General features: G+C 37.8%; 1 protein-coding gene across 1 annotated transcript in view; it reads left to right on the top strand.

Moving 5' to 3' along the window:
• The window catches only part of LOC150077444 (glutamine and serine-rich protein 1-like), a 166,718-nt gene that overhangs the window by 33,874 nt on the left and 105,523 nt on the right, over positions 1-27,321 (top strand). Inside the window, exon 3 of the mRNA XM_090385906.1 lies at positions 21,082-21,222. Coding sequence (XP_090242032.1) covers positions 21,082-21,222 — 141 coding nt within the window. The remainder of the gene's footprint in view (positions 1-21,081; positions 21,223-27,321) is intronic.

Here is a 27,321-nt window from a genome sequence, read left to right as displayed (position 1 = left end):
TGATAAATTTATTCAATTTATAAGCATATAAATTAAAAGCAAACGACAAAACCTTCCATGACAAGCACATGACACATACCGAACAAGAATTAGCAAGAAACATTCATGCTCGCGATTTTGTCACCCCTCTCCCCCCACCCACTGAGCGCTGTTTTGACCGGGAAAGATAATTTTAGCCACGCCCATGTTTTTTTATGGCGGAAAATGTTCACAGCGCTTCAAAAGTTACATTTTTTTAGGTTTCATTTTATATTAAATCAGCGACCGCGAAACCGGGAATACAGGTACCACGAATAGCAGGGGGTTACTGTATATTAATATATAAAATATTAAAAAATATTTTAAAAATATATAATAGTTAGCCAATGTACACAGTGAGTTGATTAAAAAATTAACATATGCTTCAAGTATGTTATTTTATTATTTTTTTTTTTTTGTGATTAATAGATGTGAAAAGAAAACACCGCCATCTCATCAGTTAATTATTAATATTATAACTTTATAGATCACTCAATAAAACTCGATAGTTTTATGCTCTCGAAACTTAGACATTCAGTTTAATTTCAACTGTATAATATTCATTAGTTTCTCCCATGTACTTTTAACTCTCTTTATCTTTATACATGTGTATCTCTTCACAAGCAACACCACATTCACGAGTCTTACGTAACAATGCATGTGGGGCATGCACAGATTGATTAAAGCTAACACTACTGCATTAAAACTATTTAAACTATGAATTTTTGTTTTTCAGATTTCAGTGACAAATATTTATAAAAGGCTTAAATATAGAATTGCATGAAAATCTGTGTGTTCAGAGTCCTCTTACAAGTGGATAAACAGACAGACATGGTGAAGACAATAGGCACATAAGCATATACACTAATGAGCCAAAACATATGATCGCCTCTGTCTCCATGAGTGGAGACAGAGGTGGTCATATGTTTTGACAACACCTAGGGGGTGATGGCACAGCACATATAGCCACTGCATGGTAGTTCCTGTCAGTACAAAGCCTGTACAATGGGGAAAGAGAAGGACCTGGCAGAATTTGAACAGGGAATGATTTGTGGCACTAGGAAGCTGGGGCCAGCATCTCAGCAATGTTGTCAGTTGTTCAAGGGCCACCATAGTGAAGGCGTGATGGGATGAGGAAGCCACTACTTCTGCTTGTTGACAGCCAAGGTAAACAGCGGTTAGCTGGCATGTGCTGTCCAGGAAAACAGATAGCTCATGATCCTTCAGTTAACAGTAGATTACAACCAGGGCATGCAGAGAAATGTTTTTGAGCTCACCATCCAGCAGATACTTTTGCAGGTAGCCTTATGGAATGGGCAACCTCTTTGTGTATCCATTTTGACAAACCACCATCAATACATCTGCCGGCAGTGGGCACAGGAAACATGGTTCGTGGACATTGGACAACTGGAAAGGTCTCCTGGTGTGAATTAAAGTTTAGGGATGTTTTCATGGACATCATTGTGTCCCCTCATCCCCATTGAACATGCCCTCACTGCTAGATCCTAACTTGGCATTGTTTTGGCCTACATCATCACCGTGTATTCATATGGCAGTGGACTATTCAACGAGACAACACCCTGTGTCACAAAGCCTGCATCATGCAGGAATGGGTTGAGGATCTTATCCAAGAATTTCCTGTACTTCCCTGATTGCCAAATTCCCCTGACATCAATCCCATTGAACATTTGTGGGATGCAGTGGAACACAGCTGTTTCCAGTACATGCCACTTCCTCACTCTGTTGCCAACCTTGGGAAGTCCAACCTGTCCAGGATACGTGAGAAATAAGTGTAGAATGAAGCTAATTAACACTGTTAATTAGTTTCACTCCACACAGGTAATGAAATGTTTCTTCTGAAATTTTAGGTTTTAATTCAGTACAATTCCAAAGAATTAAAACCTAAAATTTCAGAAGACATATATGCAAAATTTTCTGTGTATTGTGAATTTTGAAAATGGTAACACAGTTGCCTTGTGTACTGTATATAAACATGATTTCTCAATTTAAAGTAGGAGGAAATACAGCATAATTTGATATTTGCAAACAAACAAATAGGCATAAGGGCAGTGTACAGTGCATAGAGAGAAATTCAAAAATAGATGTAGCATTTCATATTGATGAAATTGATTGTTGAATGTTTATTTTCACCATTTGTCATAGAACATGATCTTCCTCTGAATTATGCTGATCATGCAGGCACATTGTTCATATATACATTTCCCAATAGCAAAAATGATAGTGTTGTGTTGTGTTGCAGTTAAGATATAGTTATGTTGTGGAAGAACAGAAGCAGCAGGAATTGTTAGATAAATTGCAATTTGGGGAAAGAAGAGGTAGTGATGGCTCTGGAAAGTGGGCAATTTTTTAATAATTCCGATGGCAGTAGTTTAAGTGATTGCAAGCTATATCCCTTCTCATTTTGTTATAAAAAAAATATATATATATACAAATATATGTATATCAAATCAAAAGAAGCTTGCCCTCAGTGGTAGTACTGAAAGATGTCTCTCTGGGGTACAACATTGACATCTTCTGAACAACCTCAAAACATGTCTGATTCCTTCAAAAAAACTCTGTCACTTGGTTTATATAATGCACCTATTATATATTACTAAAACCTGGAGTAGCAAGGATATTAAAAGAGGAGATTGAACAATTTGTGATAATAGGCTGTCCTTGTCATCTTACTAATTTGTGTGTTGAAAAGGGATCGGCATGCATTTATGTGAAAGTGGATGAATACTTGGTGGAAATTTATGACTATCTAGTTGCTAAAAACAAAAGAAGCATGTGTGTACACACATGCTGCTTCTAATTTCTTCTAATGAAGCATGTGTGTACACATTGGCTGCCTTTGGTTAAATGTGTAACTAGACTGGTGAAATGGTGGCAGTCTTTGACAGTGGTGACCTTTTCTTTAAAGGAGAGGTTTAAAGAGGTAAGAAAAGTAATATGAGCATTTTTCATAGTCAACAAATGGAAAAATGCAAGTGATCACTAGTAGATGGCACTGACTTATGTTCAAATCTACTTCATAATCCATAAGTTTTAAAAGAAGATAAAATTGTGAATTTAAGGAAAAGACTTCTGAATTGCAAACTTGGTAAATGTAAACCTAAACAGGCTTAGTAAACTTGTACAGAACATATGTTCATATATCTCTCTTCTTGCTTAAATAAAGCAATGTGTGCTTCTTTCAAGTGTTATGCCATTATTTGAAGAATCCAAATATAGTTCTTCAGTTCATCAAACCTGATGTCCATATATCGAGGTCATTACTCCTAGCTGTGTTGAAGAATGTTATGCTGGAGAATGATATCAAAAGTAGGAGACCGGCAGAATTGCTTAACAAGTACAGGTCACTGTTGAAAAAAAAGCCGGGAAATAGGGTTGAATTTGAAAGTGTCTGCAATTCTGCCCAGACACGATAGGAGAGAGTATATGATGAGTCTTATTAGTAAAATAATAAGAGAAGGAAGGAAAATCGTTTTGAATATTTTTGTTTGATTCTTTTAATTGCGTTAATTTGATTTTTAATTGTTTTATATTGATTTGAATTGTGTTAAATTGTTTATTTAATTATTTATATTTTACTCTAATGTACCGGTAAGTTGTCGATTTTTTTCGTTTTTTCCGTTTTAATTTCTGGAGGGTATCATACGGAAGTGTTCTACGCAGTATATTGAGGTAAACTCCTCTTATTATTTTACTAATATTATTATCAACATAGAACATGTTGAGTAGTACAGCTCTGTTTCATACTATCTCATGAGAGTCTTGTCGATCAATTCGGCCCTGGAAAGATTGTGCAAGGCTCAAGGGGTAGAATTTTTTTCAGCCTGAACTGTACTTGTTAACAGGAGAGATTGCTTCTATAGGGATGGGATACACTTAAATAGAAAGGGTGCAAGAATATTTGCTGATGCTATCGAGGCAGTGTTAGGTGGGTCGGAAAACTGCTAGCTTGGGGGGAGAGAAAGACTAATAGATTAACAGTAGCCACTGGCAGAGGTGAAAGAGATTCTTGCACTGCTTCTATTGGAATGAGCAGAAGCCTGAAAAACAAGATGCAGGATATTTCAGAGACTGCTGGGAGTCATTGCGGTACAAGTAAACACATGGGTTGTGTTAGGGTAGCTAAGAATAGAAATAGGTGCATGTATACTTGCGTGTACACCAATGCTAGGAGTTTAGTAAATAAATTTGATGAATTTGAGGTATTGCTCAAAACATCAAAGGCAGATATTGTTGGGATATCAGAGACTTGGTGTCACACAGATATAAGGAATGCAGAACTGGAATTTGGGGAGTTCAATGTCTACAGAAAGGATAGACTGGATAGGAAGGGAGGAGAGGTTATGCTGTTAGTTAAGAAATACATAAAATCCAAGGAAGTGAAGCCAGTGGACATCGCTGGACAGTGAAGTGTCGAGTCAGTTTGGTGTGACATAAGCATTGGGAGATCAAAATTGAGAGTAGGAGTGTGCTATAGGCCTAATGACTCTGATGAGTATAATAAGAAACTGTACAGGGAAATAGAGTGGGCTAGTAAATCAGAGAGTCTTATAATGGGAGATTTTAATTCCCCAGATATTGACTGGAATTTGGGGGCTGGTCACTCACACACTAGCAAGGCTTTTGTGGATTTATTGGATGATTGTTTTCTACATCAGCATGTTCGGGAGGCAACTAGAGGGAGGAATACTCTTGATCTGATTATCAGTAGTGATTCTTCATGCATTAAGAATCTGCAGATAAATGAACCACTAGGTGGCAGTGATCACAGTGTGCTGAAGTGGGATTTACTCAAAGAGGTAACTACCATTAGGATAAAAGGAAGGGTTATTGCTTTCGTAAAGGCGACTATGATGGACTGAGACAGTATTTAAATTCTATACAGTGGGACCAACTGATGTTACCAACAGCAAATGCAAAATGGGAAGCATTCAAAGAACTTACCTTGGAAGCTACAAGGCTTTACATACCAACCAAGAAATATTGTTCAAAGTTGAGGCCTAAATGGATGTCAGATGAACTGATGAAGCATATGGCAGAGAAGAAACATGCATGGGATACTTACAAATTAACACATGACACAGAAGCCTATGATAGATACAAGTTGATCTGTAACCAAGTTACAAAGGAGGTTAGGCAGGCAAAGGCAGATTACGAGAAATCTTTGGCAAGAGATGCAAAGAAAAACAGCAAAGAGTTCTTTACTTATGTAAACTCTAGAAGGAAGGGGATGAATCAGATTGGACAACTTGATATCGATGGGTCAACTGTTGATGATCCTGCTCAGGTAGCTAACAAACTAAATGAATATTTTGCATCGACATTCACACATGAGGAGTTATTTAGCGAGGGGAAAGCCAGAGGTGCATTCAACTCTAGCAGTAAGCTAGAGAATCCAGTAATAACTGAGAGTAAAGTGGAGGAGAAATTGTTGAAGATAAACACAAGAAAGGCAACCGGGGTGGATGGGATCTATCCAGTTATATTAAAGGAGGCAGCAGAGGAAGTAAGCAAACCCTTAGCCATAATTATGAGAGCTTCCTTGGACTCAGGGGAGGTTCCCACAGACTGGAGATGTGCAAATGTGACCCCAATTCACAAAGGAGGATCAAAGGCTGACACAAGTAATTATATACCTGTGAGTTTAACTTCTGTTCCAGGAAAATTAATGGAGGCACTAGTTAAAAAAGCACTGCAGGATCATTTAGACAAGACTTCAGTTATAGCTCGGACACAGCATGGTTTTGTTGAGAGGAAGTCTTGCGTGACCAATTTGATTGGATACTATGATGTAATCACAAAGGAACTGGATGCAGGGAATAACTTTGATATTATATACTTGGATCTTAGAAAGGCTTTTGATACTGTTGCACATGGAAGACTGCTGCACAAATTGGAGCAGTGTGACACTGGAGGCAAATTGCTGCTGTGGATAAAGGGGTGGCTGAGGGGGAAGAAGACAGAGTGGTAATCAATGGACACTGCTCGTCGTGGACTAATGTTATTAGTGGAGTCCCTCAGGGCTCAGTGTTGGGTCCATTATTGTTTTCTGTATTCATAAATGATATTGATGGTATATCAAGCTTAATGTCAAAGTTTGCAGACGATACAAAGGTAGGCAGGGTTGTCAAGGACACTACTGACACTGTGCTGCTGCAACAGGATCTGGAAAGGTTGAGCAGATGGGCTGAGAGGTGGCAAATGAAGTTTAACATTGACAAATGTAAAGTACTACACATGGGAAACCGCAACCCCAGAGCAACGTATCAACTCTGTGGTACTACACTGACAGTGTTAGAGAATGAAAGGGACCTGGGGGTAGTTGTGCAGGCAGATATGAAGTTCTCTGAGCAGTGCAGACGGGCTGCAAGAGTAGCTCATGGTGTATTGTCAATGATATATAGGAATTTTTCTAGCAGGGATAAGGAGGTGATTATTCCCTTGTATAAGGCAATGGTCAGGCCACACCTAGAGTACTGTATACAGGTCTGGAGGCCTCATTTCAAGAAGGATGTAGAGCTGCTGGAACGAGTACAGAGAAGGGCAACAAGATTAGTGAATGGAACAAAGGGGGTGCTCTTACAAAGAAAGGCTTAAGTTTTGCAAATTACAGTGTCTGGAGACTAGGCACCAGCGAGGTGATCTGATAGAAGTGTATAAAGCCTTGAATGGTTTGAGCATGCTCAATGCTGATGGGATTCTTTCTCTTGCTCAGAATAATCAACTGAGAGGGCATAAATTCAAATTGAGGAAAGACAGATGTAGGATAGACGTGCGGAAATTTGCCTTTAGCCAGTGGGTGGTTGGTTGGTGGAACAGACTTCCATCCCTTGTCGTGGAAGTTGATAGCCTAAATAAGTTTAAGGCTCAGCTGGACAAGTATTTTGAACGAACAGAGGGGTGAAGTGGAAGTGGTTTCTTTTTATTTCTTTATTTTTTTTTTTGGCTGATGCTGCATAAGTTTGCTTTCTTGCATCAAATGCCTCTACTAATGCTAATGTGCAAATGTATTTTACAAACACTTTTCATATTACCCACTTTTGTTTTAGAAATTAATTACCATAACAGACTAAATCAGAAGGATGGTTCTCACTCAGTCATGGGCACTAAATCAGAATTTAAAAAACAATTATTGCAGCTCTCACTTCTGGACAAGAATTATATATGACCCTCTTATTACAGGAACGGGGATAACCAACTATCTTATTCACATAATAAGGTTCCCAGATGCAAGCAACATCGATATTTTCTAGTTGACCTACAATTTTTATTTTATCCACAACAGATCGAGAATGGTGTGCATTCAGCTGCATTATTTTCAAACCTTTAAACGAACTTATATTGTGAGTGTACTGATTTGAATTAACAGTAATTTGGACTGTTGGCCATAGTTACGAAAGGAATCAGCCATACTTAGTTTAATTAATTTCAGTACTCTTTGATATTCTGGACACTTTTTGTCATGAACAGAATAGTCTCTCTCATGACTTCTAGCAATACAGTTCAAACATGCAGCCTCTTTGTTATTAATGTCTTTGCAATTTTTATATGTATGGCCTTTCTCAGAACGATGGCTGCATATAGGATCTCTTTGTCTACATGTTTTGGTAGTATACCCAAAACCCTGACAATGTAACATACAGTCACAAGATAGAAATCGTTTAACCTGTATGACATCAGTCCACCAAACAAGTGCTGCTGCTGTTGCATTAGAAACATTCTAATTCTTTGTGAAACCTCCAAAATCCAGTTATTCCCAGAATCACGCCTGTTTCTACTTATGAAGCGAACAATGACCTCAGCCACCATCTCCTCTTTCGTCAATCCCAAATGCAAAAGATTTTTCTCATACATGTCACATAGAAGATCATCGCTCTGAACTTCCTTACTAACATCATACACGATTACCTTCATTCCAGGTCTTTTAGGAAATCCAAAAGCTAATCCAAGACATGTCAATTGTTTGCACTTTTTTATTTCTTTTATGTCTTTTTTAGTTTGAATCTCTAAAACAATGCTACGATTAAATACTTTTCTTACCTTCCGTATCCTGACCCCCCTCAACGATTTTCTCATTTCCTTATCCACAGCAATTTGGACATCTTTACTATTTTAAGTATAGAGTCATCCTTAGCTTGAATTAATAAAACATGCTCATCATCATATGATTTAGCCACTTCATCATCTGAAGAACTCACTTTCAAGCCCACGTCGTTTGCAACAGAAGTTATGTAACTCTTAACTACATCACTATAAAGTTTCAGATTTTGTTGGTTATCCATATCTTGCCAAATCTGAATGGATTCATGTATACATTGTATCTGTTCCTTAAATTTCTCATTCTGTATTCCATAGAGCAAGCTTTTCTGCGAAAAGATCTAAACATCCCAAGCACTCCCTAATTCATTTCACAAATATACGTGGTCTCATTTCTAATCTCAACAATGTCCATTTCTACTTGCAGTCTGCCAAACCCCATGTACTTTTTCTGACAGAATCTCAGTTATCGGTTGATTCAACTACTGCTCATCTCAGATGCCCAAATTATTCGCTGTATGATTCCTTTCGCCTCAAAGGTGGTACTTGTGCATATGTCCGTTCTGATATTCACTGTCTCTGAGACTTGGCAATTTGGAATCTCCTCTCTTTGATCTTCTCTGGCTTAAAATCTCTTTACCTCATTGTGTCAAATTCATCTATTGTATCTACCGTTCTCCCAACTTCACTAATCACTTGGAGCTCTTTGACTTCCTCTCTTTGCAACTTGACTTTCTCCAGTCCAACTTTCCTAACAGTGAGGTAATTTTCCTTGATGATTTTAATGTTCACAACTCCAGCTGGCTTCCATTTTCTAGTCACACAGACACAGCAGGTCGAGATGCTGAGGCTTTTGCAATTACTAATGACCTAGCACAGATTGTTCATTTACCTACAAGAATACCAAACAATCCTAATCATACAGCCAATACAATTGATCTTTTTCTCACACACAACCCTTCTAAGTACACAGTCAAAGTGAGAGGTCCTTTAGGCACTTCAGATCACAACTTGGTGATTGTCTCTTCTCCAATGGAACCTCTATCTGATGGCTAAGGAATTATTAAGGTTTGAAAATGGCAGAAGGTTATCAAATTGTAGTAGGATACTTAATGATTTTGTAATAACTGAAAGCAAAGTGGAGGAGAAATTGTTGAAGTTAAACATAAGAAAAGCACCTGGGGTGGATGGGATCTATCCAGTTATATTAAAGGAGGCTGTAAAGCAACTAAGCAAACCCTTAGCCATAATTATGAAAGCATCCTTGGATTCAGAGGAGGTCCCCACGGACTGGAGATGTGCAAATGTATCCCCAATTCACAAAGGGGGATCGAAGGGTGACAGGAGTAATTACAGATCAGTTAGTTTAACTTCTGTTCCGGGTAAAATAATGGAGTCACTGGTTAAAGTTGCATTGCAGGATCCATCTTTAACTAGACAAGACTGCAGCAATAATTCAGACACAGCATGGGTTTGTTAAGGGAAAGTCTTGTCTGACAAATTTGATAGGATATTATGATGTGGTTATAAAGGAACTGGATGCAAAAAATAATTTTGATATCATGTATTTGGATTTTAGGAAAGCTTTTGACACTATTGTGCATGGAAGACTATTGTACAAATTGGAGCAGAATGGTATTAAGGGTAAGTTGCTACAATGGATAAAAGGATGGTTAAGTGGGAGAAGACAGAGGGTGGTAATCAATGAGTGCTGCTCTTCTTGGGCTAATGTTATTAGTGGAGTCCCACAGGGTTCGGTGTTAGGTCCACTGTTGTTTTGTATATTTATCAATGATATTGATGAAGGTATATCAGGCTTAATGTCGAAGTTTGCAGATGATACAAAGGTTAATGACAGTAATGGCAGTGTGCTACTGCAACAGGATCTAGATAATTTGGGCAGATGGTCTAAGAAGTGGCAACTGAAGTTTAACCTTGACAAATGCAAAGTACTGCATATGGGTAGAAGTAACCCCAGAGAAATGTACCAACTGTGTGGTACTACACTTAAGGTGGTAGAAAATGAAAAAGACCTGGGAGTAATTGTGCAGTCAGATATGAAGTCTTCTGAGCAATGCAGACAGGCTGCCAGGGCAGGTCATGGGGTTTTGTCAATGATATATAGGAATTTTGCTAGCAGGGAGAAGAAGGTGATTGTTCCTCTGTATAAGGCAATGGTCAGGCCACGCCTTGAGTAATGCGTACAGGTCTGGAGGCCTCATTTTAGGAAGGATGCAGATTTACTTGAGAGTGTATAGAGAAGGGCAACAAGATTGGTGATTGAAATGAAGGGATCCTCTTATCAAGAGAGGCTTAAATTCTGCAAATTGCAGTGGCTGGAGTCTAGGCACCTGCGCAGTGATCTGATTGACGTATATGAGGCCTTGAATGGGTTGAGCACGCTGAATTCTGATGGGATCCTTCCTCTTGTTCAGATTACTAACCTAAGGGTGCATAAATTCAAATTAAGAAAAGACAGATGTAGAATAGACGTGCGGAAATTTGCCTTTAGCCAGCGGGTGGTTAATTGCTGAAACAAACTTCCATCTGTCTTGGAAGTTGACAGGTTAAATAAATTTAAGGAGTAACTGGACAGGCGTTTAGAGGGAATGGCATGATTTTTTTTTTTTTTTTTTTTATTTATTTTTTTTTGGCTGATGCTGCATAAGCTCATACAGTTGCTTTCTTGCATCACATGCCACTACTACTACTACTACTACTACTATTTCTACTGCCTAGGTCATGGAGAGCCTAAAACAAAGAAAAGATTCTGTTCTTTTCCTCGGTAAGGAAGTACTTTGTCTGCATGTGACTACATGATACACAAATTTACATTAAAAAGTGATGTTCTTATAAATGCTGAGATAGTATAAATCTCATCAATTGACAGTATATCATTTTCAAATTTGAGATATTTTGCAGACAAGTTTCCAGTAATTCTTGAGGTCATTAAATATAAAGAATTGGTTCATTAAATAAACCAAAAAATGTTTTTCATCATCAATTCTGTCAGTTTTAGTATGAGAATCTATCGAATGCAGTTGTGAAAGAATTAATAATTGATGTACAGTGGTTCTTGGTTTGGAAACTGAAAAGCGCACAAGGAAGCTTAAAATATATCAAATTATCCCAGGTCAAGCTTGGTATTTTAACCTTTTCTTATAGCAGTTCTCACTATGATAGAATATTCAATCAGGTGAGAAAAACAAAAACATAAGTTCTGATCTCAGGGCCGTTGTTTTGAACAGCATTTCTGAACAGGGCAAACTGTTTCTTATGCAGTCAAAATTAGTTCATGTCTAATAGAATATCCATATAGAAATCCATTGACATAAAAGTATTAAGTTGGCTAATGTTTCAAAGCATATACTGTACTGGTAAATAATTTATAAAATGTGCAGGGTTTTTTTTTAAATGATGATTAATTTCTAGTGCAGTGTGGAGTTTAAAGAGACTTGCTTTTCCAAAATTCTCCTGTTTTCCTCCAAGTTTTTTTTTTTTTTTTAGATGCATTCTTTTTTTTTCCAAAACACCTGTTTAAAACTTGTTTTCCTCTTGCTTAGAAATGCCTGTTCTCCAGTTTTTTTCAGTCAAAAGTTGGCAGCTGTGCAATCTGTACCAAATGTTTCTTTTAACTGGTCATAGTCATATAATTCACAGAAGCTCTCTTCTACATTCCTGTGGTAGTCGTGAGGACTAGGTACATGTGCTTTATCACTGCCATCTTTACTGTGACTTGTGTGAACAACTCTTCTCCATTACTGTCTTAACCATGGTAGTGAAATTATCTTACTGAGCACCAAAGAGTTTCACAAACTTCAGGATTTGCCTACAACCTTTTCTCTTAACGTTCTTGCCTTCTTGTTTCCATATGAATTGTTCTGCTACTTACAATGCCACTTGCCATTGCTTCTACACCTTCACCACCAATTTTGCACCAATAATTCTGCAGTTACTGGTATAGGTGTCTTGCTGCCTTCATCAGCCTATAATGATGTCCATCAGCTATATACCTTCTAGTCCTGACTTTTTTTGGAATGGCATCTCCCCCCTCCCCTCTTTGGCTAATATGAGATTTCTCTGGTGGATGCAGATTTTGCGTCATTCTTATGAAGTAGTATGCAACCATACAGAGGCCTGCCGCCTCGTGGCAGGGAAGGGTGCCAAGAAGCAGCTAACCAAATGATCGCTTTTTTTCCTGGTGTTCTAAGTGACCAGATACATTTTCGAAATAACCCTTCACACTGCCATGACAGGGTTGAACTAATGTATAGGAGCTGCTCTACCCTAAATACATGCATTTACCTTTCTATATACATTATGCTCACCATATTGAAATTCTCTATCTCTTATGCCTGAGTAGCTTCATGTCTTTGATATCCCTATAATGTCAGCATTTCGTGAGTTCAGCATTTCATTCAGTGCTTCAAATTTATGCAATGTGTTTACTGTACCCCTACTATTATTGTATGTGAAAGTCCTACCAGTATTGTATATTGAGGTAAACTCCTCTTATTATTTTACTAATGTATATGCAAGTATAAATGCACCTGTTTTTTACTCTTAGTGACCCTAATACAGAGTATGTATTTCTTTCCCCTTTCAAACCTCCAGCAGGCTATGTAATTCTCAGCACTTTGCTTTCAAGGCTTTTGCATGTCCCAGTAAAAGATGTGCAAGAATCACTTTCACCTTTGCCTGTGGCTGCTGTTAGTCTCTGTATCCCCCCCCCCAAAGCTAGCAGTTTTCCATCCCATCCCCATAAAAAGTCTCCTGTTAACAAGCATAGACCATACCAAGAAAAATTCTACCTAATGAGCTTTTCACAGTCATCCCAGTATCTGAAAGATTCGCCAGCAGTGATCAGGTGAAAACTGAGCTAGTAAACATTGGCCCTGTTCTCCTAGACTTAAAAATTGTAGCTGTCAGACCAATTAGAGACAAAACAGTAGCTGTTGGGGCCACTTCTGAAGGTGGTATTGTCAAGATTTCAAGATACACTTAAGTTCAAGAACTGGGCTTGACAGTGGAGAGGACCCTCAGATGACACCCCAAGCTGATGGTGGATCTAGTTGTGACAAAGGACCACTTTCTCAGGGAACTGTGGCAGAGAAATCTCAAAGACAGGGAATACCTAGAGATAGTAGATTATCTAACATGACAGTTGTAACCAAGAATAAGGTCAGAGGGACCTCTGGAGTGAATTTTGTTATTGGAAGTATCTGGAGACAAGGAGATTCTTGTGGCCAATCAAGAATTTTTGTGAATTGGAGTTTGCAGCGGGTTCAAGACCTGTTGATGCCGACCCAATGTTACAAATGCATGGCTTTTGGCCATGTGGCCAAATACTGTTAAGCGAAGGTCTTTTGTGGCCATTGTGCTGGGCGTGGCCACTCATATAAAGACTGCACAAACTAGCTGATGCACCAAAGTGTGCCAACTGCTGGTGGAGGAAGTCTCCTTCGGCCCACACAGCAACGGACAAGATTTGTCCTGAGTATGCCAGACCTGTTGATATCCTAAAAAGGACAGATTATGGACTAATAAAGGCTCTTACTGTGTTGGGTTGAGATGACCTTCATTAGTAGAAAGCGATTGACCAGATGTATGAAAAAGGGCACATCCATGAATGGCTGCAGAATGATTCTGTTATTGTTTTGGTGGGTCGGGTCGATGGGGATCGACCGGTCCCGAATTAGGAATAATTTTAAATTTAGTCACTTTAGTTATTGACTTATGGGATGAGTATTCCCTCCTGCAGATATTACAGGAATGATATAAGGAGTTATAAATGTGATTGCAAGAGCGACCATAAATGTATGAGGGATGAATTCCCCTCTTGTTAGTTACAGGATAGATGTTATAGAATAAGTCACTTTTGTTTTTATTTATTTCTGGCGAGACATCAGAAGTGGTTTCTAAATAGGGCTACCTACCTCCTTGTGGTGGGGGCGGAGAGCCGTCCCTCTTTTGTTTTTATTAGGCAAGGTGTACTAATGTTGTTGTGACTACTAACCAGGATAAGATTAAGAGAACCTCACAACATAGAATTAGGGGCAATATGGGCAGAAGCCCAGAAGGCCCTTTTTGCTCAGGGTTTGACAAACGACTCCTTCTATTTAAGTGTATCCCATCCTCATAAAGTCTCCTGTTAACAAGCACACTCCATACTGAGACGAATTCTATCTAATGTGCTTTTCACAGTCCCTTCAGGACCAAATTCATTGAGAAAGCTCTCATCATATTCCCTCCTATTGTGTCTGAGCAGAATTGCAAGCACTTTAAAATTAAATCCAACTCATCGCTTTTTTTCCAACATTGCCCTGTACTTGTTAAGTAAATCCTCAGATCTGTCACTCTTAATATCGTTAGTACAATATGTATCATTAGTACAACAGTATTACCTTTTTTTGCCCTTAGAAGATGATAGGTACTCTTACATCAACTTTTGGCCCCTAGCAGACATACATGGGTCCTATTGTACCTATCTTTTTTTCAAAATAATTTCCCTGATAGTACAGGCACTGGCAGCAGCTACTTCCTGTGGGACCAGTGTTTGTATTGTGTGATGTGTGAATGTAGTCTCCAGCATTTGGCTTGGTGGCTGAGTGTTTAATTAGTCCCTCTTTTTAATTTCTTTGAGGGCACTTGAAGTCCTCGAGTGTCCTCACGTAACCTGAGGCACTTAATCTCTTCACACTCTCTGGAAAGAAATCACACAAGGACGTCCCCTTTTTGGTCAGATCATGCCCTTCTACAGATAACTCTACAAAAAAGGTTACATTCTCACTACTTTTAGCTTTTTCCTTTGCTGTTCTTGTTTAGTGCATGGGTCTAGTCTAACTTTAATTAAAAAATACTAGGGCATTTAAAACATATTCATTTAATATGTTAAGTAAAAAAAAAAAAAAAGAAAGAGCTATTTTCCAAAACTTATCTGCTTTCAAGAATTCAGTTTCAGCTGCCACAACTGTAGCCTAACTGCTAACTTCCAGTAACATTAGAAAGCATGTCCAGATACTGCAATGAGTAATTGAAGTTATTGATGGGAAGGCTAAACATGATATTTATGACAGTTATCAAGACAAGTGGAGAACTTATTACAAAGACTTGAAATAACTCACCTCATAAGCTATATTGAGTATAACCATACAGAATTTAGGGTCAACCAATAAAGATTAAACCACCAGGTTATGTTATTATTTGGTTATTATTATTTTAGGAGCATTAGCAACTAAGGCCATATTGCTCCGGGGGTATGCGGTGGTCATTCCTTTGCCTTTCCACATCCTCCGTATTTGTTGGTCACGGGCTCGAAACCCGATCTAGCTCCTGGCTACGGTGGCGCCTTAAACCACCAGAGCAATCACCCAATAGACCAAGTGCAGACCAACTGAAACACGACCAAACCAGATTGCCTCCACCAGACTTAAGTGGTCAAGACAATATACTCTGACATGATATACTCTGGGCTATCCCCACACCTAAACACATTCGTTGGAAAGAAAGATTTCATAGCAGGATGTCATCATTTGGCTCCATCTACTGCTGTTTCACTACAGATGATTAACCAAATTAAATTAACGTTTAAACAAAGTTTATTTAATTAATCTTGCTTGTAGTTAGAAATGTTTCACAAGCATAACTGTTGGTATGAAATGCCTTACAAGCATAATTGTTGTGGTAGCAGAAAATTTCTGTTTTTTTTTTTTTTTATGTGAACCCCAAACACGAGAGGTATTAGAACCTATAGTACTTAGTACCGTGCTTGGATTGGAGGTTGAGAAGACGAAAGAAGATATTTGTTGACATTGGACTTGAACTTCTGTAGATTGTAATTTTCAGGAAATACGTATGAAGGAAGGTTGTTCCAGAAAACGGCAGTTGAATGAATAAATGAGGAAGATGAAAAGTTGGTTCTGTGGGTTTGAAGTTGGACAGTAAATGGATGTTGGCTGGTGGCGGCACGTGTTCGGACTGTTTTGAAAGAGAGAGTGGGAATTATAGAAGCCAATTCAGAAGAACAGTGCCCATGGAAATATCTGTAGAAGAGGCATGCAGCAGAAACAGTACATCTATGAGAAAGTGAGTGGAGAGACTCTGTTAGAGATGAATCATTAATTAACCTAACTGCCCTCTTCTGAATGGAATAAAGAAGCCTGAGAGAGGTTTTGGGGGCCCCATCCCACATGGAATATTGTTCCCACAATATTCCATGGCAGGGCGGATTTGCGATTTATACAGAGTGAGCAGCTGTTTGGAAGAAAAGTAACGCGAGAGCAAAAGAGAAATCCAAGTTTTTTAGATGCAGAGGAAGCAATATTTGTTATGTGCTTGTGCCAAGAGAGATTAGAAGTCAGGGTAATCCCCAAAAGAGATATATTATTTTGCCTAGAAATCGGAGTGTCACTAAAGATAAGCATAGGAGCAGAAGAATCCTTTTTGCGAGATATAAGACAAGACTGAGTTTTCGAAGGGTTGAAATCAACTAAGTTGTCTTTGCCCCACTGGAGAATTACCTGAAGATCGGCATTTAAGGAATTGGTAGCAGATTTTCGAGACGTTGAAGCTGATTGAGCAGGACAAGGTTTCTCAAAATGGAAAGTAGAATGTAATGTGCTATCATCGGCAAAACTATGGATAGGGTTTCCAGTCAATGGAAGAAGGTCATTAATATACAAGAGGAAAAGAATGGGGGAAAGAACTGAACCTTGGGGGACACCGGCATTAGTGGAGAAGTTAAAAGACAGAGAGCCATCTACTATCACCCTCAGTGAGCGATCAGAGAGAAAACTGGATAACCAATTACTAAAAACAGTTGACAAACCATAAGATGGAAGCATGTTTAGAAGACCTGTATGCCAAACACGATCAAAAGCCTTTGTAATGTCAAGAGCAACTACTTGTGTTTCACCGAACCTTTCCATTGAATTAGTCCATAAATGGGTAACATGAGCCAGAATATCACCAGTGGATCGACACTGACGGAATCCATACTGGCGATCGTTGATCAAACGGAAGGTTTCTAGGTAGTTTAAGAGTTGTTGGTTAATTGATTTCTCCATTACTTTAGAAAGAGTAGAAGTAATTGCAATGGGACGATAATTGGATGGGAGGGATTTGTCACCCTTTTTAGGAACTGGCTGGATATGAGCAAATTTCCAAGCAGAAGGAAAAACACCTTTGGAATAAGAAAGTGAAAAAAGGCGGCAAAGAATAGGAGTAAGTTCAGGAGTACAGGTTTTGAGAACAAGAGGAGAAATACCATCAGGACCTGGAGCTTTCTTAGCATCAAGATTCATCAAAATTCTTCGGACATCCTTTTGACGGAAGACCACAGGAGGCTTTGAATGCAGCGTGTTGGGAATGGTGGGAGGTGTTTTACCAAGATCATTAATACATGAGCTGGAAGAAAAATGGGATGCTAGCAGGTCAGCTTTATCCTTGGCTGAAGTGACAACAGAACCATCTGGTTTGGACAGAGGTGGGAGCAGAGATGGGCAAAAGTTGTGGCCAATAGCTTTGGCAAGAGACCAGAATGCTCGGCTACCATTAGGGCAAGAATCACGTTTTCTACTCTTAGCCTGTTCAAACTCTAGTTTGGGCTGATTAGTATCTCCTTTACAATTGTTGCGAGCTTTGGTGTAAGCAGAAAATGAAACTGAAGAGTTAGAAACAAGCCAATTACGATATGCAACATTCTTCTCTTGAACAGCCATTGCACATTTATTGGAAAACCAGGTTTAGATAAAGGATGAGATTTTAAAGTGGAGTGTGGGATAAAGGATTCCATTCCTGCAAGAATAATTTCACTGACACGATCTGGGCAAACGTTGACATCAGAAGTTTTGAAACAGTAATCCAACCAAGGGAAGGAAGAAAAGAAGTCTCGCAGGTCATCCCATTTTGCATTCTTGTAATGCCAAACAATATGAGGTTGGGAATAGCCATGTGATAAAGGTTCCATTGGAGAAGAGACACTCACCAAGTTGTGATCTGAAGTGCCAAAAGGACCTGTCACTTCGACCGTATACTTAGAAGGGTTGTTTGTGAGAAAAAGATCAAGCGTATTGGCTGTATGATTAGGATTGTCCGGTATTCTTGTAGGTAAATAAACAATCTGTGCTAGGTCATTAGTAATTGCAAAAGCCTCAGCATCTCGACCTGCTGGGTCGGTGTGACTAGAAAACAGAAGCCAGCTGGAGTTGTGAACATTAAAATCACCAAGGAAAATTACCTCACTGTTAGGAAAGTTGGACTGGAGAAAGTAAAGTTGCAAAGAGAGGAAGTCAAAGAGCTTCAAGTGATTAGTGGAGTTGGGAGAACGGTAGAGACAACAGATGAATTTGACACAGTGAGGTAGAGAGATTTTGAGCCACAGAAGATCAAAGAGAGGAGATTCCAAATTGCCAAGTCTCAGACAGGGAATATCAGAACGGACATATGCACAAGTACCACCTTTGAGACGAAAGGAATCATACATCGAATAATTTGGGCATCTGAGATGAGCAGTAGTTGAATCAACCGATAACTGAAATTCTGTCAGAAAAAGTACATGGGGTTTGGGAGACTGCAAGTGTAAATGGACATCGTTGAAATTAGAATTGAGATCACGTATATTTGTGAAATGAATTATGAAGTGCTTGGGAGGTTTAGATCTTTTCGCAGATAAGCTTGCTCTATTAGTTTGACAATTCATGGTGTATTCAATAGTAAGAAAAAGTGGATGGGACATGCTGTATGAAGTAATGAAATTTTTGGATATGGCGTACACGTGGTAAGAATATACCCAGATCCTTGACATAACGTGGCCTCGACAATGCTCCCCGCATACACACTACTCGGACTCCCTCCAGTCACTATCTGGCAGATTAGAGGTAGGAAGATTATACACTAGCTGATCCGGAAGCCTCCTAGAGAGTTACCAATAGGTTCGGTCTGGTGTACTAACTAGCGGCTGGCCTGCGAACACCGTTCGCAGGCCAATGTGGTGAAAACAGTGTTCATTTAATATGATCAATCATTAGTTGATCAGACTGTGTATTGTCTCATTGTGCTAATATTTCCACAAGTTTCAGTGACATTTTTTCTGATAATATTAGACCTGGTTTTAATTATCACTAGAAATTTGTAGCCTTAATCGTAATATAGAATTTTTCATTATTGTTTGTTGAATCTGAATGTTTAAAATAAAGTTAATCTTTCTGTAGAAATAGAATAATAGGCTATGAAAATAAAATCTGTTGTGAAATAGCATTTTTATTGATTCAGCAGAAAAGTTTATAAAAGCTAAATTTATTGTTAATTCACATAATAAACTGAATATGTTTTTTATGCTTTTCTCAGATTAAAGCAGAACTATATATTATATACCTTTTAAAAATATACTTTGTGTGCATGTTCACGCACATATTCATCCATATCTATCTATGAGGTGTGACAATAAAGTTCCCAGCCTGGTGCAATAAAAAGAACACAATTTGAAGAAACTCAAAAATGGGGTTTTTTTATTCAAAGTAATCACCACTGGACTGAATGCCCTTATTACACTATTCTAAACGTTACTGAAAATAGTCGCCAAAGAGATGATGATGTTCATTTCTGCAGTTATATTTTTCTTTGTGTCCTCAAACTCCTAAAATCTCTTTCCTTTGAATGCTGTTTTCACCTTGTGGAAACCTGTGTGATGTGTGTTATGTTTTATGCAGTGGCTCCTAAATTAGTTCAACTCTGCCTTGTTACTCTGTGGTGATATGCAGAACTCTGTAAAATGACCAGAAATGAACATAGCACTAAATTCTTTTCTGGCCATTTTGCAGAGTTTTGTATATCAATAAATTAACAAGGCAGAGTTGAACTAATGTTTGGGGCTGCCCTATGTAACACACAACACAAGTTACACACGTCATTCACCTTGGGAAAGGGGAAGAAGAAGTCCACTGGTACTAGATCAAGAGAGTGGGGTGGATGGTTGATCTGTGCATTGCAATGTTTTGTCAGAAAAGTCTTCACAAGTGCAGAATGGGCAGGAACATTGTCGTGCAACAAGTACCAGCTGCCTTTCTTTCAAAATTGCAGCCTCACCAGGGAAGTGTGCTTCAATAGCTCTGAAGCACATGACATAAAATGCAGCATTGACTCTCTCCCCTTTTGAACTAATGTTTGAGTTACACCAGTTGTTCGTTGAAAAATGTTTTTTATGCTTTTCAGTTGCATAATCAGCATTGTTTTGATGCTGGACTTCTATAAATGATACATTTTGGACCTCGGTAATGATTTTGAAGTCCACCGCATGCCATGATGCTTCATCTCCGATGCCAATACAGTCGAGGAAATTAGGATTGTCTCGACAAGCCTGGATGAATGAAATCTTTGTGTGATCACACTTTTGTTTCTTTTGATCATCTCTGAGGCTATGTGGCACAAATATTTTACAGACCTTCTTTTCCCTAAATCTTCATGCTGAATTTTTCCAATCAACTCCTTATTCATATCCAGTTTATCAGCCAACATTCTGAAGATTGAACAGTGATCTCTTTCCACAATTTCCCAAACTTTTGCAACTGTGTCCTCATTTCCAGAGGTTGATGAACATTCATTTCTTGGGTCATCACAAACATTCACATGTCCACGTTTGAACTGTTTATACCATTCATGTAGAACTTAACATTTTATCACTATGAACAGTTTTTAACATTTCATATATTTCTGTTGCTGATCTTCCCACTTAAAGGCAAAATTTGATATTTATTCATTGTTACTTCCAACCTGTCAGCCTACTGGATAATCTCTGTACCACCATCTGTTGGAGGAAATTTGAACTACAACATGCAACTTTTGTTTATTTGCAAACTCATAAAACTTGACCGCAATAGCATCAGTCCATAAACTTTATTGCCACGCATTTTATGCATGTATGTATGTGTGTATATATATATATATATATGTGTGTGTGTGTGTGTGTGTGTATATGCACGTGTATATATTGTTAATCCTCGATAATTGTAGGCAGAAAAATATGTCATTGCTCGTGGAGATGTTGAGAAAGATAAGCCTCCAATTTGGCGGCTAGAAAAGGAACTCTTGTTGTTGCAGAGATTTGAACCTTTTGATCAAGATGGACGGCTACTATATAAAAATGGCACATCGGTAAGTATTTTGTTAAATAAATGAGTTCTGATTTTTTTTTTTTTTTTTTTTTACCCTGATCTGTCATAGTATAATGACAGCATTAAGCAGTTAACTAATATATCAATTTATTTTGCCTTGTAGGGTGTAAAGTTCCCTAAATGGAAAGAATTGGAAATGTGCTGACACTGTCTGCCTTGTTCATTATTATTTTGAAATCATTCTGCTCCCACTCACATTATTCATATTTATTCTTAAAGGAGGAGGGATGCAGAAAATTATCCCTTTCCCTGTGAGCAAGTTTGATATACTCTGTTGGGATGAGTTGAGCCTAATGCTGTTAAGGTAAAAGATCTTGAAAAATTTTATGACCAGGAAAAATGTGAATACTAAGCTTACAAATTAAACTTTGCATTCAAAAAAAAAAATTTTTTTTCCCATAATGATCTCCTTTATGACCTTTTCATTGATTCAATATATTTTTCACCTTAATAGTGAGGTGCCTTCTTATTACTGCTCTGTTACTAAACTTCATTTTGACAGCATAGTAGACCAAAACTTACCTCTTGCTGTCATTGCAATAACTGTCTTCCCACTCTGTGATGAGATGGAAATTCTTCTTATTATGAAAGCTGTTTACTTTAATGAAATACTGAGGAAACTCCTGGAGATAATGAAATCAAGAAATCATTGCTACTGTGATAGAATATTGAAGTCTGTTAAATTGAAGACTTAATTACAATTACAACTGAATTACAATATCATTAAATTGTCGGCCCCAGGTGTCAAGTGACTTGTGACTGGACTTTCACTTTCACTGATGACAGCAAGACGATTGCATTCATCTGTGTGTCAAATTTCATTCATCTGTGAAGGTTAGGTGGTAATTTTCCCCAAAAAATATAATTTCTTTGAATTGTATGCTTTGTGGTTCTTGCAAGTTTTCCTGCATATATGAATCCTAATAGATATAAGGCTTAATTTGTATTCCAGTAATAGAAACATGTGAACCTTCATGAGAAGGAATGCAGCTGAACTTTGTGGGCTTGGACCTGAGTGCGGCTATGTTCAGCTGCATTCCAGAATCTAGTACGCACATGCTCAGAACGGCTCTTGCAAAACCACTGCTCAACAAAGATGGAATCCTATCAAGCAGTATCAAAATTCATGAACTGTCAGGAATAAGCTGAAATGGTCAAACAAATCCTTCCCTGGAAATATTGGTGTTCTTCATGTCACTAAAATGTGATTGGAGCCCAAACAGCAGGATATCATTGTTGTTTCCCCAGCAGGTTTGGGAGTGTTATTTACCCCCATCAAAGATAAATGAGTTGCTGACATCACAGCATTTTCAACTCATTTTAGAGATTATTCAACCAGATGAAGTTGGGGTAGGATGAAAACTGAATTCACATCTGTTTCTGGTGAAGTGTTGGAAATGCTCTTGACAGCTTAGTCCAAACACTAGTGCCATTGTTATAAAGTAAACTTTGATTCAGCACTGTAAAGATGGCCAAGTCTGTAACAGTATTTCTCTTGAAACAGTCATAACCAGTTGATGTCTAACAGACAATCTGAAAAGAAATTCACAGACAGAAAAATCCTAGGTAGGCTTTGAAGCATACTGTATTGGTAAACAATAATGTAGTTTCATTTTAATTTACAATATGTATGTTGTCGGTAAAATTTGTTTTATAGCGCAGTGTGGCCATTAAAAAATGTTCTTTCCAAAAAAAGTCTTCTCTTTAAGAAAGAAACTAATCTATCACTTTATTACACCATGATAAATAATTTTCAAAAATGAGCATCATGTTACAAAATCTTTACCAAGTAGGTTCACGTGCACATTAAATAAGAACAAGGATTATAAATTTGTCTTCCTCAAACTGCTGACATCGTGCTATAAGAGGCATTTGTAATCTAGAATTCTCACAGCATGTTGTTTTCCACCACTCCCCATGCTTCAGTAATACCCACTTAATTTTATTTTTGAAATGTCCATTTCATAGTTTCCCCATTTTTCTCCCTTTATTTCTGTTTAAAGCAACCTGGCTAAATTTCTTGATGTGATATGCTTCCCTCCTCTTACAGGTGACTATCCAGTTGAACTCTGAATTTATTCATCCTGTCAGCCTCAACTACCTGCAAGGGCAACTTGTTCCAGCAATCAATGACTCACTGGCTAAAAGAAAACATTCCTACAATGTAATCTGAACCTCAACCCCTGTAATTTGAATTTATGACACTAGTTCTGGAATTCTTTATAACAGTTAGTATTCCACCTTCATTCATTTTACTAATCCCTCTCAGAGCCTTATACACCCCAGTCAGGTCACCTCTGAGGTGCCTGGTTGCCAAGCTCTGTAGCCCACATAATTGGAATCTTTTTATCAGATGAGGTCTCAACACCTGAACACAGTATTCCAGATGCAGTCTTACAGTTGCCTTACACACTGAGATTATGACTTTCATATCTCTGCAGGGTAACATTACATAAATCGATACGACACCATGGGCTTTCCTGTCTGCCTGTTTATACTGTTCAGAAAACTTCATATAGCTGAAACCCGTTAAAACAAGATGCAAGCATTGCTCCAATTTTGCATCAATTGAAACATCTTTTTATTCACTGAAGATCAACATTTTGGATTCCTTGCGAACACAAATGTTCATATATAAATAAACATATATAAATGCAAAAAAGAGAAGGACAAACCAGATCGGATCCTTATGTAATGGACATGGGATAGTATTAGATACCCTAGCTGAAGTTGCAGATGAACTCAACAGTTACTTTGCATCGAATTTCAATATCATTAATTACATATTTTTTGACTTCACTCACATAATTTCTCTTTGATATAAAGGGTTTAAATTTCACATGATTATTTAATGGAAAAACTTTCAAGCCTACAGGCCAATAAGACTCCTGGAGTTTATGGCATATTCCCTATAATTTTAAGGGAGGCAGCATGTGAGTGCATTGCCCCATTGAGGCTAATTATGAGAGCATCACTGGACTCGGGAATGATTCCGTTGGATTGGAAAAGTGCCAATGTATCTCCAATACATAAGGGCGGTTCTAAGAGTGAAGTGGGAAATTACCGACCGGTTAGTCTAACTTCAGTAGTAGGGAAAATCATGGAGACAATGATCGAGTGTGGAATTTGGGGATCATTTAGATGGAAATGAAATGCTGAAGAATAATCAGCATCATTTTGTAAAGGAAAAATCATATTTAACTAATCTGGCTAGCTATTTTTACAGGGTCACTCAAGAGATGGACTTAGGGAATAATTTCGACATTGTTTATTTAGATTTCAGCAAAGCATTTGACTCAGTCCCACATGAGCAGTTACTTTATAAGCTGGAACAAGTTGGAATCACAGGGAAAATGTTTAGATGGATAGCAGGATGGCTTCAGGGCAGGAGGTAGAGGATTGTGATAAATCGTTATTCCTCAGATTGGGTTAATGTAAGAAGTGGGGTTTACCAGGGATCAGTATTGGGACCACTGTTTGTTTTTATTTTCTTAAATGGCATTGATGAAAGGATAGAGGGCATGATGTCTAAATTTGCAGATGATATAAAGATTGGTAGAGTAGTTAATGATTACCGCCAAGCAGAGCTTCTTCAGAGAACAAATTCCTTAATGATTTCCCCTTTGCTTTTTACACCAGAGCAACCAAAAGTAGCAAAATGTGTCAGTTTTATTTATTCAGCCTCTTGTTGCCATACTGGACTGCCAAGCTCACAAATACAGAAATAAAATGTGGTTTTGCTTGAATTGGTCTGTATGAACTAAAACAGTAGATAATTTCTTTCTCCAGTACAGCAGGCCCCCGTTATAACGTGGTTCGCTATACGCTGATTCGCTATAACGTGGGAAACGTTAAAACGTTTCCCACGCCGACTTGAGAAATTTTCCCACGCTCAGTGAAATTTTCTCGCACGCTAATTTAATTGCAGTACAGTGACTTGTTACGTAGTTCCTAGATCAATATTTTAAAAAATGACGAAGTATATTGCTTGTAATATTTGCGTTATATGCATTTATCCAAAGTCTACTCATCACCCAGTACCGTATTAGACAACGTGCGAAACGGACAGTTTACTTGAACATTGTACCATAATTAATGCAACCAACGCAGTTACATTTTCGAAGAATGAAAAATCAACAACTTCTGAGCACAGTACGAAGACTATAAATGTAAGAAAAAGACTGAATTTGAAAATTAGACGTTTTGAAGCGAATCGATTCCGGTCAACGACAAGCGGATGTGTGCCATAATTTAGGACTTGCAACTTTAACTGTAAGAACAGTTATAAAAAAATAAAGAATTAATTTTTGCAGCGGGAAAGGTAGCTGTTCCACTGCAAGCAACTAGGACTAGGCCAGCTATTAGGATTGAAATGGAAAGACTTTAATTTTATTGAAGATAATGTCCAATGCAGAATTCAGTTAAGTTAAATATTAACAAAAAAGAGAGAGAGAGAGATTAGCCAATATGATGATCTGAAGAAAACTCGCCTAAAAAAAAAAAAAATGTGGAACCATTTAAAACTGCTAAGGGCTGGTAGAATAGATTTAGAATCCAGGGAGTGCAGATCAAGGAGCCGAAACTTTCAAAAAAGAACTTGTTAAAATTATTGAAGAGGTATATTATGTGTTATACTTCTCAACAAGTTTTTAACATAGCTGAAGCAGGACTTTTGTGGAAACGAATGCCTAAAAGAAGTTTCATATTGAAAGAAGAAAAAACATGCCAAGTTTCAAAGCGGCGAAGGATCAGTTGACGTTATTGTTGGGTGGTAACGCTGCGGGGGATTTAAAATTAATACCCCTTTTAGTTTATTTGGAAGAGGGCCAAAGTTCAACTCAAAATCCACACATTTTTCATGATTAAATTCATCCATTAAATTAAATCAATTAAATTCATGATTTTAATTGGAATTTTAAGTTTACTTTTGATACGCAAGTAGTTACCACATAATTATACGTATGTAATGCAGAATATTTTATATGTGCAAATATTTGAATATTAAATATTTTGACCGACATTTGTGCATCTTTTCATTACCGTTTATTATTGATTAGGAAATATCCTATGGCACCGACCGCAGCTCACAAATACATATGTTACCTTATGGGAAAGCGGCGCTCGCTTAGCGCGGATTCACTTAGCGCTCTGTTTTTCCGGAACGAATGATCAGCGTTAAGCGGGGGTCACCTGTAGTCTGCTGTCCACTTTTGTACTAATACTATCTTATGCATTTTGAAATTTTGATTCTTTTTGACCAGAAAGAGAAGGTTCTCTTTTCATGATTAAGCAAGAATAATCAGTAACTAACTATTTATTGCCAACCTTGAAAAACTGCAGCATATATTTTGCAAGTAACTACTACTGTTACCATAAAAAAAAAGTGAGTAATTAACAAACCAATAAGTTGGCACAATGTTTCCTATGTTATGCAAGGAGACTAATGGTATGCTTCCTAGAGAGAGAGAGAGAGAGAGAGAAAAAGAGGCCTTCAAATAAGAAAGTAATAAACTGGAAGAAAAAAAAGGAAGATTGAAAGACCAAGAGACTATAAGCATGATCTTTTCAGGGGAGCACCCACACCTCTAGATATCCAGAGGGTTGTATTTCCATAGTGAAGTGCTGAAAAGCAGGCAAATTTTCATTAGGTCTCCTATATATGATCTATAACAGAGCAAGCCAAAGAACAAACTTAAAGGAGCAAATTAAGGAAAACACATATGGCAAGGCCTTCTTTAGTCTAGCATAAGAAAACAAAGTATACAAAATGTGAATTTTTCATGCTCAACGATAGCAAATCAACTAAACTAATCTAATATAAATATGCAAAATAAAATTAGAAAACCAAACTACTAAAGAGAAATAATAACTAATTAAATAATAAAACAACCAATGTCATAATGTTATGTTATCAACCAAATTAAAAGATTCTCGGGAAATAGAAAGTAGAAAATTAGAACAGGACTGTGACTAGCTGTGTTTAATACTAAATTTTTATTAAATTGTACAATTATATAACATCAAATTAAGAAATGATATATCTCTTTTGGGGATTACCATGACTTCTAATCTCTCTTGG

Source organism: Mastigoproctus giganteus, chromosome 12 (genome assembly GCF_048544385.1).
Source record: "Mastigoproctus giganteus isolate SK-2022 chromosome 12, ASM4854438v1, whole genome shotgun sequence".
Lineage (NCBI taxonomy): Eukaryota > Metazoa > Arthropoda > Arachnida > Uropygi > Thelyphonidae > Mastigoproctus > Mastigoproctus giganteus.
Note: the sequence above shows the minus strand (reverse complement) of the source record. Positions and strands in the feature narration are given on the sequence as shown.